Genomic DNA, 14,797 nt, shown 5'->3' with positions numbered 1-14,797 from the left:
CACAGGTAGAGTGAGACAAGATGTGATGAGCAGTAATACATTTCAATTTATATCTTTCACAAAACCAAGAATGCTTTACAATGAAAAAATAACTTTTAATTACTTTAATTTAGCAATTAATTACTCATTGAAACAATAAAGTAAGACATACAAACAACCCTTCACAGGTCTATACACAAAAACAGGCACACACTTACTGGGTGGCTGCTCCATTTGTACCATTAGGCTCTGAAGGGCATAAAGAGCCTGGAGCTCCTTGTGTTCGTCCTTAATATAGCGCTGCAGCAGCTTGGCCCTCTGGGAAATCTCTTTAGAATCTACTTTATATGGATTCTCACCTGCATGTGTACACACACACACGTTAAATATTTTCGACACTCCCACACACAGGCATGCAGTCACCGACACCCACACTCTCTCTCCCTTTTTCTTTTACACACACACACACACACACACACACACACACACACACACACACACACACACACACACACACACACACACACACACACACACACACACACACACGTAAAGTCTTAATTGCAGGCATAAGGACATTTCTGGAGACCGTGTCTTGAGTTTGGAAATGTTAGTGGTGTATGGTACGGAAGCATGCAGGTACTATGAAGACAGGACCCATGGATGAACACAGGAGTCTTCCATCATACACAATTAACTGATCATTTATGCATTCTGCAGTCCATAGTCTGTTTCACAGGTTTAAAGTCAAAAGCAACTCACAGATGATGGCTGCCTGGCAGATGGAGGTCATCAGTGCTCTTACGAAGGTGTCGGATGCTGCTTGGTATTCGTCCAGGTTCGCCTGTCAAAGGTACAAAGGTCAAAGGTTAACATAAGCTCATCAATGCTACAGAAATGAATGTACCTAGTCTGTGAATGATACTAAACAAATGGCTCTGTGTGTTCCACTGTCACTAGTAGCATGAAACAATCAAGGCTAATTTTCTGGACTTCCAATTTCAATTGACAAGCAGTATTGAGGTCATTCTGAAGGGGACTGGGCTTAATGTGTCCCTTAGCCACATAGAGAGAGGCATGCAGACATATGCACAGACACACTGCACTACCTCCACCCAGTCAGATACACGCTCGTTGTCTGCTTTGTCTTCCAGCAGTTGATCAAGCTGTTTGGAAAGCTCATTTGGGCTGACAGCTTTCCTACTGCTACTGGTCTTCACACACTCCTCACCCAGAGTATACTCCACTTCCTACACACACACACACACACACGATCACCAACATTTCAAGGAACAAGTGCTAGTTGTCCATGCAGTTTCAGGTAAATTAGAGTGACTGATTCATGAGTAATTACTGATCAAACCTTTTCAGTCACAAACTTATTGAGGTCTTCATCCTCTGCTAGGAAGTCCTTCCAGCTTAGACCGGCCTCCCTCCACATGACTCCCACCTTCTTATGGCTCTGGGGGGGGTCAATCAGATTTAACAGTGTTCCCGCTCACGCACACACACCATGCAAACAAATGCAACTGTTCTGACGATCACGAATGTGAGACAGACACATGCAGGCATACCATTTCTTGGGAGAGCAGGTTGAGGATGTGTGCCAGAAGATCTCCAGCTTTACTGATTGGTACTAGCGGCTTAGACATTTCCCTGTAGGTAACAGGTCAAATTTGGGGTTGTTGCAAAACTCTTAATACAAAGAAGTACTTATTGAATTATAAATTATAACTGAATTATTTGAAGTTATTTAAAAAGAAAAGAGTTATGCAGTGTTTTACACACAGTTGTTAAAAACAAACTGGACATCCATAACAATTGATATGCTTAAACATTAGATTTCAATAGTGCTAAATAAGTGTGATGTTTTTTCTTTAAGTAGAACCACTATAAAAGCTTAGCATAAAGCATTACACAGAATGTATTACAGACACTGCACAACTCAAATGTTTTTTTGTTTTTTTTTATGGCAACTAAGCTTTATATGTAACCTTGTATTTGTTTTCTTCAAAAGTCAAAATACTGTTTCACTTGTGCCAAGATAATTGAATAAGGTAAGGGTCATTCCTGGCCGTAGCAGTAGTGGGTGTGTGTGAGGCTCACCTAAAGAGTGGTCCCATGGGAATCCCCCCCTCATGCAGCATGGGTGTGATGAGCTCGGCCAGGTACACCCAGATGTGAGGAATATCAATGGCCATGTCCTCAGCCACCTCCAGAACCTCCAACAACCTACACACAGGCATGCACACACATATGCGCAGGGAGACACACAGACACGATCAAAGGAGAAAGGAGGGCCACAAACCAACGTTAAGAACTAATGATCCTTGCTGGGTTTCAAACATTGTCAGAAATTTGTGTATTTGGACTTTAAAATTCACTTACATCACACTGATTTTAGACAATCGTGTAAAACTACACCTAAAATCCTTAAGACAGTGAAACCCATAAGAGAGCATGAGAATCTTTGCTGCGTCTGTGGAAGCAGGCAGCCGTACCCTTTGTAGAACTGCGGTGTGGACAGCGTCCCCACTTTAACCAGCTGCCTTAGGAGTAGGCCCATGTGCTGCCTGGCGATGCTGCTGCGCTCCAGCGTGGACTCGATGCCCGTGCGCACCAGTACGCTCAACAGGGTGGCACAGTTCAGCTCGCTCACACACTGCAGTGCCTCCTGCAGGACAGGAAGACGCAGCGCACATGCAATGTCTCAATCTCAGTCAGACTGTTAAATCGATAGTGGATCTGAGTGTACGACTAGAAAAATAATGTGTCATGTCACGCTCATTTTTCTTCACAACTGAAGTTGACTTTTACCTGAAAGGCACAGCTACCATAGCAAAATTTGGAGGCACTACTGAAGGAGTAACTAAGTGAGGAAGATGCAGCTCCTTTCTTATGGATGTTTACTGTACATGTCTATGGACTGCAAGAACTATATAAATATAAAAGATGCATCATATGATGTATATGATAGATTATATAAAGACATGAAGATTTAAACATGCATGCACAAATGAAGAGGACTGTAGTGTCAGGTTTGTGTGTGTGTGTGTGTGTGCGCGCGCGCACACCTTCAGGTCATTAATGTGAAGGTACTCCTCAATAATGGCAGTGGATTTCTTCTCAAGCTCCTCTGCAGTCAAAGCAGGTTTTGATGGGGCTGGTGGGGGCATGGTGGCAGACTCTCTCCTCACTATACACACACACACACACACACACACACACACACACACACACACACACACACACACACACACACACACACACATCAAAACTCTTTCTACACCCAAACGCTATCACACACTTCTCTATTCACTATGGAGCCATTTTGTTAATTGTATTTTTGAACTTGGTGCCACCTAAGTTGAGAGTTACTGAAAACCACAACAAGCTCATGCTAAGATAGCTATGAAAGTAGACAATACGGATAACATTTTTGTATGATTAAACATATCTGACATTATAAATGCAAGCTCAGTAACTGGTGGTTCTTCCTATAACAAGCCATGGGACACAGGTTTGGAGGTTTTGTATTAAGCTGGCTAATATTAGACATTAGAGTAATTAATTTATCTAACTAAATATTCACTGCTAAACATCAAGTGTTCTAAATGCATGTCCATTAGTAACCTTGAGTATTTTAACAATTATTAGCCAGCTAGCTAACTACACTATTAAAAAGTCCTTGTATGCTATCGCTGGCCTTTGTTTCATGTCATCACCTGGTCCATACAAAATGGCAGCTTGTCAACTTTGAGGTGAGAAAAAAAACAAAAACAAACAAAAAAAACCTGTATTTCCACAGGCTGACCATGAAATGTCAGAAATATACTCTGTATGTAGGCTTTTGTTTGCTTGAACTTGGACAACCAATATTTATTTATTTTTTAAAAGGCACTTCATAATTGAGTAAAAAGTAGGCCTCAGTGGGCCAGTGGGGAACGTTATTGCTGAACCCTGATGACGGTCCCCTCTGCACCTTCATATTTATGTTGTTTACACCTCCCAGCAAGTTACGCATTTCACTTGTAACCTGTGGTGCGAAATGCGCAAGAGCTACGGGTGGACGTGTTAGCGTGTGTCATGAGCTCGACGTGGAGTGGTGCTTGGAAGCTACTGCTCATTACAAGCAGTACTGGTGTGCGCGAGTTGATGATTGTCGATTCTCCTCACCGTTCTCCTTGCTGGGCGCTCGGTCGCGGATGGGACGCTCGCGCTCGTCCGTCATGCTAGCCACACGGCGCACTGTTTCGGCGGAGCCCCTTTCTTCTGCCTCACGGCTGAAGCTTCGCTTACCCACGGTGGCGCGAATGCGGTCAGCTGCGCGTTCGTCGCGACGATCCGAACGCTCACTGCCGCCGCGGTCCGCACGCTCAAAACCACGCTCTCGGCTAGAGCTGCTCCTGTTCATTTGCGAGTGTGTGTTTGTCAGAGTAAGTGAATGCGAGAGAGAGAGAGAGAGAGAGAGAGAGAGAGAGAGAGAGAGAGAGAGAGAATATATTAAAATACTTGAGATTGAACATACAGGTCTTTAAAAAGTTGACAGAGTTACCCCCCCCCCCACCGTCAACAGCTGAGTGAGTTTCTCCCTCTTGCTCTTGAGACAATAATAAAGAAAGAACTGGAAGTGCAGGAGTGAACATAGAACGGCAATCTAATGTCCAAAGGGAAAAGATAAAATAAAGGTACAGACCGTTGAGGAACTCTCCTGTCTGCATCTACGTTGGAGGATGAGGACGATGATGGCTGCTGAAGGGCAGAGAAACGATTCAAGGTGCTCGTGCGGCCAGAGTCTTGAGAAGAGCGTGCGTGCAAACACAAATACATAAAAACACATTTAAATTCCTCTTTCAACAATGAAAACAAAGGCAACTTAAAATACATTTAAGAAATGTATGAAAATACTGGCAGGTGAAGAAGACGACTGTTCCCGCATCAGCCATTTGCACAAACAGAAAGAGAACATAGTCACAGACACACATGCAGCTCACCAGTGTCAGTGGGCTTGGCTCCAGAACCACCACTGCTTCCTTTACCCCAGCTGCCCCATGTTCCTTTACCCCCTGGGGCAAGAAGCTGGTTGCTGAAGTCTAATGCTCCTGGCTATAAAACAAAAAGCCATCATGATCTTTCCACTGAGATTTACTGGTGGATTCATATTGGAATACACGCGCATTTGAACACATGGAATAAATATACTAGTTAAGCCTCTTAAAAGGTTGCTCAGCAAAATTGATCTTGCTATCTTGGACAGTACTGATTATTAGACTACTGATCATACCTTAGTTTGGATCACACATTACTTTTGGTGAGCTATTTGGGGTGAGTTCTGATTATTACTAGTAATTGTACCGTAATGATCTATTTAAGGCAGGTTCTGACTATTAAACTACTGATCGTACCTTGGTGATCTTGCTCAGGCGAGTGGTGTCGATGGGTCGAGTCTTGGTGGAAATGGGGACTGTGTTCCAACCCTCATCAGGGGCCTGGTTGCTGCGGGAGCCCGGTGTGTGGGGGCCGGTGCGGGGCCCCAAACCCACACCTCCTCCACCTCCGCGTGTCTCCTTCTTAGAGAGGAGCTGCTGCTGGACTTTAATATGCTCTCTGTGTTCTTCCATCTCAGCATCCTTATGGATCTGATCAATTGTTTTAGGACCCTGATCACCACGTCTAGGAACCCAGATATTCTGAAAGAAAGGGACAAAGGAACAGGATAAAGTGGAAGTGGGGGACAGAACAAATAATAAGCAATCATGACCAAAGAACGATGAGAGTGCCAAAAAACCAAAAACAAACAAAACAAATCTTAAAGGAGTAACTGGGGTAAAACGATTTCAGGCACACAAAGGGAGATGTAGGTATTCAAAGCTAATACCAATCTGCAGTTCTGCACACACAAGGCAGTAAAACACGCTCTCTCTCACTTCCACAGAAATGAAACTTTGGCTTGTTCCAGTAAAGGGGGGGGGGGTGTAAACACACACACACACACACACACACACACACACACACACACACACACACACACACACACACACACAGAGAGAGAGAGAGAGAGAGAGGCGAGCATAAGCACACTCACTCACACACAGCTGAAATAGCCAAACAGGATAAGGTCTTTGGCAATGATAAAGCAAACACACTAGGACTGCAAAAACTCATTAACCCAGTCTTATTCCTCCACCATCACCCACATGCATAAGACACTACAACATTATTTCACAAAAATGTGATGTTTGGTGTTTCCAGTAAGCTCTGTTTGCATGTGTGGCTAGGCATGCTGTCATCAGAACTCATCAGGAGAGCAGAATGTTTTAATCTACAAACAGCCAGTGAAGGGAAGAAGAAAGCACAGACACGTGGTACGCTTCCAAAGCCAACGGAACATCTGTATCAGCCAACGGCTCAGCACAACTCCACTTTAGGAGCCACCTTGCATTAAAGAGCTGAGCTGCTGTTGGCATCTGCTAACCCCACCTGGGCCAGGGGTGCAGGGGAGTCTACAAGGCTCTCCGCACACCCTCGCTCAACGTGCACATTTGGCCACAGCACTCTGACGCAGAGCATGCAGGTCACAGACATTCCTTCTCATTCTGTCAACGGTGTCTGAACTTTGTCAGAACATTTCCTTAAGGATATACGGTCATGCTAATTACCCGTCGCAGGTCGAGGACATCCTGCAGCATGAAACGGATTCTGGACGAAGTCTTTCTCTCCTTAATTATCTTCTCCATCTGGTTAAAATACTGATCCATTCGTGGCTGGAGAGAGATGGACAGAAGGGGGGAGATTTTGGATGGGGGATTAGCCATTCATTCTGACAATCCTCTGACAAAAACAAACAAACAAACAAACAAACAAACAACAACACCACCACCACCACCACTCAGGTGGTCGGCCTAGTTCGCAAACAATTATTTTAGTCAAAGAAAGTAATGTCGGGCAATCTTTAACCATGCTATAAAAAAGTTCACCAATCTGTTTTTTTGTTTGTTTTTTAAGTTCCATAGACCACACCTTAAAAATGATCCTACAATATTAATCAATACTATAGCATTAAACAAAACCAAACCAAAAACAAAAACCATGATAAAATCAGTCCTAGCGCAGAATAGTCTGGGCATAGTGAAGTTGTCAAGCTCAGAATGGTCTGGGCATGGTCAAGTTGGAGCAAAACTTGAAAGCTGTCAAACTAGAAAACCTGCTTTGTTACTTAAGTAGAGTTGAATACAATGGCACACATTTTATGTGAAAAGAGGAAAAATTCTGGAGAAATGTACTTTACTGTACTTTGGGATTCAACATGATTACAGCATATAATCACAATTGCCACAATGTAACCATATTATCACTATGTAGATTAATATCAAAATGAGGGGGAAATAAAAAGTCAAAATCCCCAAATATGACCACACAATGTGACTTTTGCAGCTGTATTGTTCAGCAGCTGTGAGCGCTACCTTGGCCTTCTCAAAGTCCAGGTCCTTGCCGATGGTGGAGAGGAGGCGGCACAGACACTCTAGGCTCTCCTCATCGTGGTTCTTCAGCAGCTTCACGATGCAGTCATGCATGATGGGCTCTGTTAACATCTTCAGCTTGAACAGCTCGCCGATGAATTTAATGTTGCCGAGGGAACGGCGACGTGCCTTGTCCTTGCCCTCCTCCAGCTCCTCTTTCAGCCTCTGCCTCTCCTCTTCCTTGAAGGGGCAGAGACAGGAAACAGGAAGTGAGGATGGACACTGAGGAGTGACTTATAGTTATAGTGACTATTACAGTGATGAGGGGTATGTCTGTGCCATGTTAAATGCACATTTCAGGACTGGATAAGGATGGTCTATTTTGCAGTCTACACACACACACACACACGAGGTTAAAGACATTATGGAGTGTGTGTAAGGTGTGTTGGCAGTCGTACGACAGTGGAAGCATCCAGCTCTCTTTGCTTCTTCTCAAAAGTCTCATCATCATCCTTGTCCTTTTCAAATTCCTTCTGACACCGATTCAACAGCAACTTCCTGAAATTCACTGTCCCTCCTGGTTTATCACAGGTACGCACTTTCAGCTACGCAGAGAGAGAGAGAGAGAGAGAGAGAGAGAGAGAGAGAGAGAGAGAGAGAGAGAGAGAGAATCACAAATGCCCACCTACATTGAGAGCAGACTTATAGGCAGGATTCAGCTCCTTTTACACAATTATTCAAGACACACATCCACCCACACTCACTCCACAGTACTCACACACATCCACAACTGACCTCAACACACCTACTCCATACACTCCCACCACCCCACACAGACCCTCACGTATCCACACGTGTAGCCCCCTCCCCCAACACACACACACACACACACACACACACACACACACACACACACACACACACGTATGAACCAACTGTCTTCGCCACTCACCGCCATTAGGCAACGGCACATGTTGGCATAGGCAACGGAGAAGTTGGGCTCGGAGATGGCCTTCTCGAAGATGAGGTCGATCACTCCTTTCAGCCGCTCTTCCGTGTCGATGGTCAGCTCAGTCACCTGCTTCATGAGCGGCTGGAACATCTGCGGCGTGAGCTTGTTGAGGACACTGCGCACCCTGCGCAGGAGCTCCTGGGTCTTCAGCCCCTCGGGGTCATCCTCGTCAGAGCGGGAGCCCCGCTTACCTGATGGACGCCACGCCTTCTCGGCACGATTCAGCTGCACGTCATCACTCAAGGACACGCTGGCAATGATCTTACGAGGTTCCTTGCGGGGACCCTGGCCAGAGCGCCTTGGCCCACCCATACCTGCCGGCTAGAGGGAGGGAAGGAGGGAGGGACAGTGAGAAAGAGAAAGAGTGGGAGAGTAAGGAATTGACAGCCAGTTGACACAAAGACAGCCAGTGTGTGTGGGTGGAAGGAATTTAGAGAAAAATGGAAAAGCAGACAGGACTGAGAGTAAATGCTATGAGTAGAGACTGACCGGACCACGGCCTCCCACGGGCTGCCTGCCCAGGTTGGCGAAGGAGGGTGTGAAGTCTGGCCCACAGTTCATCCCTGGCAGTCTGCTTGGGTCCAGCGGCCGCAGTGGGGTCTTATTGGCCTAGACAGAGCGACACAGACAACAGGGTTTAACAGAGCAGGGCCACTGCGTGGACAAAAGTATGTGGACGCCTAACCATCATACCTATACGAGTTGGACATCCCAAAATCTTGGTATTAAATCACACTGTCAGATTGTGAAGCGAGAGTCACCACTCCAGAGAACACGTTTCCACTGCTCCAGTGGTGGTGTACTTCACACCAGCCCACGCTTGGCATTGCACTTAGTGATCTTAGGCTTGTGCAGCTGCTCAGCCATGGAAACCCATTTCATGAAACTCCGAATACAGTTCTTGTGCTGACGTTACCAAGTTTGGAACACCGCAGTGAATGATTCACCAGAGAACAGATCTTTACCCACTACTGAATTCAGCACTGGGTGGGAACGCTCTGTGAGTGTGACTAGTCTACCACTTTGTGACTGATCTGTTGTTGCTCATAGGAGGCTTCCGGTTTACAATACAACTACTTATAGTTAACCAGGGAAGCTCAGCAGGGCCAAAATTTACCACTGGTACCTATGACAATGTGGCTGAAACACCTGAACTCAATAATTAGTGTGTTTGGTGTGCGTGTGTCTACCTTATCCAGGACCACATCGCTAATATGTGGCAGCCCCTCTGGTTTGTGCATGCTGGCACTGATGAACTGGAACCCCAACAGAAACTCTCGGTCATATTTCTTCTTCTCTTCTGGGTTCAGAGGCTTCCATTGGTCTGTGGTGATCAGGGAGGACAGGTTCAGTCACATGGTATACAAATACATACTAACAATGAGTCATACATAAAATAAACCTATTAGCTTGGTGTCAATCACACCAGAGCAGCCACCATTATCTAGTTCAATGATGTGATTAATGAAGTAAATTTTTATGGCACAAAAATGGGCCAAGATATACGCTCTCTGACAGCTTTATCTAGCACTAGCTAGCTCTCTGTTAATGTGATTTATGCAAGAGGATAGTCTTGATAAACATTTTTGCTTTACATGCATTTCAAAATTACAAAAAGAAAAAAAATGTACTCATATGACCAAGGGTAACATTCATTCATTCTCACCCCCCCCCCCTTCCTACCCTCTTTGTATTGGTATTTCTGCTCTGTGGGTGTGGCTTGGGTGGGGCTCTGTGGTTGGATGTTTTCAGCATCAAGTTTGTCTTCTTTCTCCTCCCATGTCTCTTCTACTTCCTCTACAGGAGTCTGAGCCACAAGGACATTTTCCCCTCGATCCACCTTTGCTGAGGGTGTGGCCTCTGTCTGTGGGAGCGATGGCTAGTTTAGAGGGAAAGAGGTCATTTAACCATGGAAAAAAGTCAATGCCTACACAGATGTCCACAGGCGAAGGTTCCTCCCTAAAAGCATCGACAGTTACAGAGTGCAAGGAAGTGACACTCACCATCTAAAATAAATCTTAGTTCTACACATCTGGGGGACCACTGACACTACAACACCAAGTACTCAATTATAATGTATTGCTGAAATCTGGTTTGCTTGATCTTTTCAATGTGATAATGTGGCTCATATCCGACACTATAGTTTTAACAGATTCCCATCTTAAACTGACTCGCATGCACAAACGCAAGACACTCCATCCCTCAGAGAAGGCTTGGCTCAAGAACATTGACATTGTTGCTTTAAACAACCTGCCTTGAGTGTCTCTCAGGAATACCGCTGCTCCATTCCCAACTTGTTTGTTGAACTTTGGTTAGCAGGACTTTTATATGCCATTGTTGACACTTGTAGTAGCTTAACTAATAGTTTCTTTAAGTCATCGCCATTGCCACAACTGTGTTGCTGAGAACAAGGTAAGAATGCACATACCTAATACATTACGCTTGGCAGTACAAGCTAGATGTGATGGATTCAAAGCTGGCTGGGTAAAAGGATGGGTTTTCCATAATTGTATAACAGTATATTACCATTCAAGTTGTTTTATAAGCCCTTGATTCTTAGATTCATTTCTTTAGTTTTGCTGTTTATACCCTCATGGCAAAACAAATCCACGTCACACCAGGAAGGAGAAACCATTTGGGTCATTTTTATCTGCAGTGTGACTACACACTCCAACCAACCCACTAACCAACCAAACAAAATTAAGCAGTATAAAATATCTGCAGTCTGCAAATTTCAGATCTCACGTTTCAAATGTTCAAACACACATACCTCTTTAAAGGCATCGAGGACATCGCCAGCCTCCTTCTTGTTCAGATCCTTCATCTTCCTTTTCTTCTTTGGCACAGAAACAGCTGGAGAAAGCAGAGGAAAAAGGGCACACACTTAACCTTATTGAAACCAATTATGCCACATGGTTGGCAATGGAAACCAGAGGCAGGCACACACACACACACACACACACACACACACACACACACACACACACATACATACACACACACACACATACACATACATACACACACACAATTTTACTCTTAGCTCTTAGACAATCACTTAAATAGGTAAAAAAAAAACCAAAAAAAAAACAACCAAACAAACAAGGTGACTGCTCAGTGTGGTCACAGGACAGGATGACATACTGTCAGCTGATGTGCGCTTAAGGGTGGGCCTGGAGATGCAGGACAGCAGCCTCGGGTCTAACGAGCCCCTGTGACTACCATTAAGGCAGCAACACTGCTAAGAGATGCTCGCCACTGGGTCTGGGTCTGTGTCTGCTATACATCAACCATTGTTTGTAGGCTGAACTCTAAAGAGGCACCCAAAGTAGTAACCCGCTAGCCCTCAGAGCTAGTGATTAAAAGTTTGCTAGACTAAACCAGCAAAACTCTAATCGAAAACTGTGGCTTCTTAAAAGAAGGTTTACCTACAGCATACCTACATTACACATGCGTGCCCACACACACACACACACACACACATACCTTGCATAGTACTCTCTGGGGCAGTTGTCTGTGGAGGTGGTGTATCCTCTCGTTCTTCTGAGGGAGGAAGCATGGTTTTAGAAGCCTCAGACAAAGCCTCTGAGGGGGCAGGGTTTTCATTGACAACTGGTTCTGGGGACTCCTTAGCAACAGGACAAAGCTCCTTGACAACAGGGGCAGGAGTTGCTTTAACAACAGGTTCACTGGTTTGCTTAGCAACCGGAGGAGGCATCTCCTTTACAACAGGAGTTTCTTTGAGATCAGGAGTTTCCTTGACAACAGGTGCTGGGGTCTCCTTAGCAACTGGTGTAGAGGTCTCCTTTACAACTGATGCAGAGATTTCCTTGGCAACTACAGATGGAGTTTCCTTTAGAAAAGGACTGGCAATCTCCTTAGCTAACGCACTGGGACTCTCCTTGACAAGTGGAACACTTGTCTCCTTAACTACTAAAGTGGGAATATCTTTTACACCTGGAACATAAGACTCTTTGACAACTGGTACCGGAATCTCCTTGAAAACTTGAATAGGAGTTTCTTTGCCAAGTGGTGTAATGGCTTTGATAGTCCTAGCAGAGTTTTTCTCAACAACAGGGGGTGCTTCCTTGGTAACATCAGGCTCAGCAATGGGGCTGATGTCCCTGTCGGTGGTGGGCTCAGGGACCACACACTCTCGCAGTTCAGGCGCAGTTACACCGTTCAGCAGCTGCAGCTCCTCTGGCTGTGCAATGGGAGACTCCGTCGCAGCCTCCGCCTTTGGGGTGGAGACTGGGAGGCTCACTGTTACAGGCCCTTCCCCTATCTCTTTAGAAGACACAGAACCGTTAGTGCTTTGGGGGATTGTGACTGGCAACAACTTCATGTCCCGTTTTATCATGTCTTTAGGCTGTGCAGGGGGAGCAACCATCTCCATGGTGCTAGGGATCATGTGGTCAGTCACAGTGATGGGGGGTGGGATGTCAACTGCGTCACTGATTGGACTGGTGGGGGGAGGTGTGGGCGGAGTGTCTGGTATAGGGCTTTCTCCTGGGGGAATGGGAAACTCTAGAGACACTACTGGCTTCACCCTGTCTTCTACAGAATGAGAGAGCGAGAGAGAGAGAGAGAGAGAGAGATCACGGAAGGTTTTTAAAAATGCAACATGAAACACTAAAGTAAGAAAGGGTAAAAAGTAAAAGGACAGAAGAAAGAGAAAAAAACAACAGACAGATGTTAACATTCACAGAAAACTGGCAAATATCTCTCCAGTGGCTGGACTCTTTCCATCACTCCCAAATGAGGCGGCATGTTTCAGGGTTTGAATGACACCCGCCCACTTACCCATTCTGGTTGCTATGGCAGGTGGCGTGGCATTCTCGCCATTAGACTGGCCAGTGACTCCGATCTCTGATGAAGACAGTGGCACCTGAGGATGAAGAGGAACCGAGTCAGGTCAGGCTATGTGTGTGTGTGTGTGTGTGTGTGTGTGTGTGTGTGTGCGCGCGCGCGTGCTCTACAGGCATAGGTGCGTGTGCCAAAACAAATATCCCCACAATTAAATAAAACCCGAATGCCAAATCTGTGAACCAGAAAGCAAACGGAAGGCAGGAGTGTGTGAGATGGCACCCTTGTGGGGCAGCAGTTTAGAATTAGGTTTCTACTTTAGATTAGAAAGCTGTCACCCACCAGTTGGGATGCAAATGTGGTGAGCTCAAGTGTTACCTGTGGAGGCGTAGGGGCACTGCGTCCCCCGGACATGATCTCCTCTGTAATGTCTCGCCCGCCCTGATTAGGGTCTCGAATCCTTATCTAAGGATGGAAAGAGTGTGTGATACACACAAATTAATTGGAGTGGGAGAGGGAGGGGCAGGAGAAAAAAAAAGAACAAGAGATTGAGTGTACAAGAAGGAAGAAGTGCAAAAGTAGAGTGTGTGAAGAGAGAGAAAGTTTGAAAGGTTTAAGTTACAGAGTGAGTTTGTGCATTCATATATTCTGATACCCTGACAAGACATGAAACATACCACAAATATGACTTTCACTCGTGTGCCCACATACGCAGACATACATACCAAGACCTTCCTCAGTCTCACCTAAAAAAGCCAAGTACCGTCTTAAAAACCATGAAAAACCCCAAAACTTTTAAAATGCTGACTCTGTCGTGCAACAAATGCTAAAAAAAATGCCCACTGTTCATCCATCTTACCTAACCAGAGTCCGTGAAAATGTTTTATGCAATGACGTTTACACACTCTCAACGGCCTCTCCCCTCACACATGCGCGCCAGCATGGGTGCACAAACAGTGTTGTGCGTCGTCAGCAGAGGAGGAATGAGATTTCCTACCTGCCCGCGCGACGGTGCCCAGCTAAAGGCCAGTAGGCCCGGGCTGTCCTGGGGCTGGAGTTCGGGCCAGGCCCAGTTCTGCTCCTCTCAGCTGGGCAGCACACTCACACGGTGGACTGGGCCTCCCAGCACTCATACGAACACACGCACGAAAAAAGCTTAGAGGACAAGAGAGAGAGAGGGAAGGAGGGGAAACAGAAAGAGGGAGGGGGGAGGAAGAGAGAGGGAGCATGCTAGAGGCCTTGTGAAATGAGTGTACTGGAATGTGCACCCGCCCACCAAACAGCAAGCAGACAGACTAACCCAGCAGAGTCGGGAGGGAGAGAGACACACACACACACACACACACACACACACACACACACACACACACACACACACACACACACACACACACACACACACACACACACACACACACACACACACACACACACACACACACACAGAAGGGCTATGATATCTAAAATGGAGCTCCACTCTCAGCTCTTTGTCAATAATATCTGTGTACTTTATGGAGTATTTCTAAATAGCGATGTACCA

At 45.7% G+C, this 14,797-nt stretch overlaps 1 protein-coding gene across 2 annotated transcripts in view; it reads right to left on the bottom strand.

The window, feature by feature from the left end:
* LOC113580383 (eukaryotic translation initiation factor 4 gamma 1) overlaps positions 1-14,797 on the bottom strand; it is a 33,110-nt gene that overhangs the window by 845 nt on the left and 17,468 nt on the right. For both annotated transcript variants that reach the window (XM_035533928.1, XM_035533929.1), the window contains 23 exons: positions 13,636-13,722; positions 13,255-13,339; positions 11,938-13,008; positions 11,222-11,304; positions 10,135-10,330; positions 9,642-9,775; positions 8,941-9,060; positions 8,392-8,772; positions 7,898-8,044; positions 7,443-7,679; positions 6,639-6,743; positions 5,385-5,669; positions 4,974-5,085; positions 4,676-4,775; positions 4,156-4,385; positions 3,054-3,175; positions 2,481-2,653; positions 2,086-2,211; positions 1,554-1,635; positions 1,343-1,441; positions 1,089-1,229; positions 742-823; positions 198-338 (listed from right to left, as the gene is read on the bottom strand). In XM_035533928.1, coding sequence (XP_035389821.1) covers positions 198-338; positions 742-823; positions 1,089-1,229; positions 1,343-1,441; positions 1,554-1,635; positions 2,086-2,211; positions 2,481-2,653; positions 3,054-3,175; positions 4,156-4,385; positions 4,676-4,775; positions 4,974-5,085; positions 5,385-5,669; positions 6,639-6,743; positions 7,443-7,679; positions 7,898-8,044; positions 8,392-8,772; positions 8,941-9,060; positions 9,642-9,775; positions 10,135-10,330; positions 11,222-11,304; positions 11,938-13,008; positions 13,255-13,339; positions 13,636-13,722 — 4,339 coding nt within the window. The remainder of the gene's footprint in view (positions 1-197; positions 339-741; positions 824-1,088; positions 1,230-1,342; positions 1,442-1,553; positions 1,636-2,085; positions 2,212-2,480; positions 2,654-3,053; positions 3,176-4,155; positions 4,386-4,675; positions 4,776-4,973; positions 5,086-5,384; positions 5,670-6,638; positions 6,744-7,442; positions 7,680-7,897; positions 8,045-8,391; positions 8,773-8,940; positions 9,061-9,641; positions 9,776-10,134; positions 10,331-11,221; positions 11,305-11,937; positions 13,009-13,254; positions 13,340-13,635; positions 13,723-14,797) is intronic.

The sequence above is a fragment of the Electrophorus electricus genome, chromosome 15 (genome assembly GCF_013358815.1).
Source record: "Electrophorus electricus isolate fEleEle1 chromosome 15, fEleEle1.pri, whole genome shotgun sequence".
NCBI lineage: Eukaryota > Metazoa > Chordata > Actinopteri > Gymnotiformes > Gymnotidae > Electrophorus > Electrophorus electricus.
This window is presented reverse-complemented; position numbering and strand designations above follow the sequence as displayed.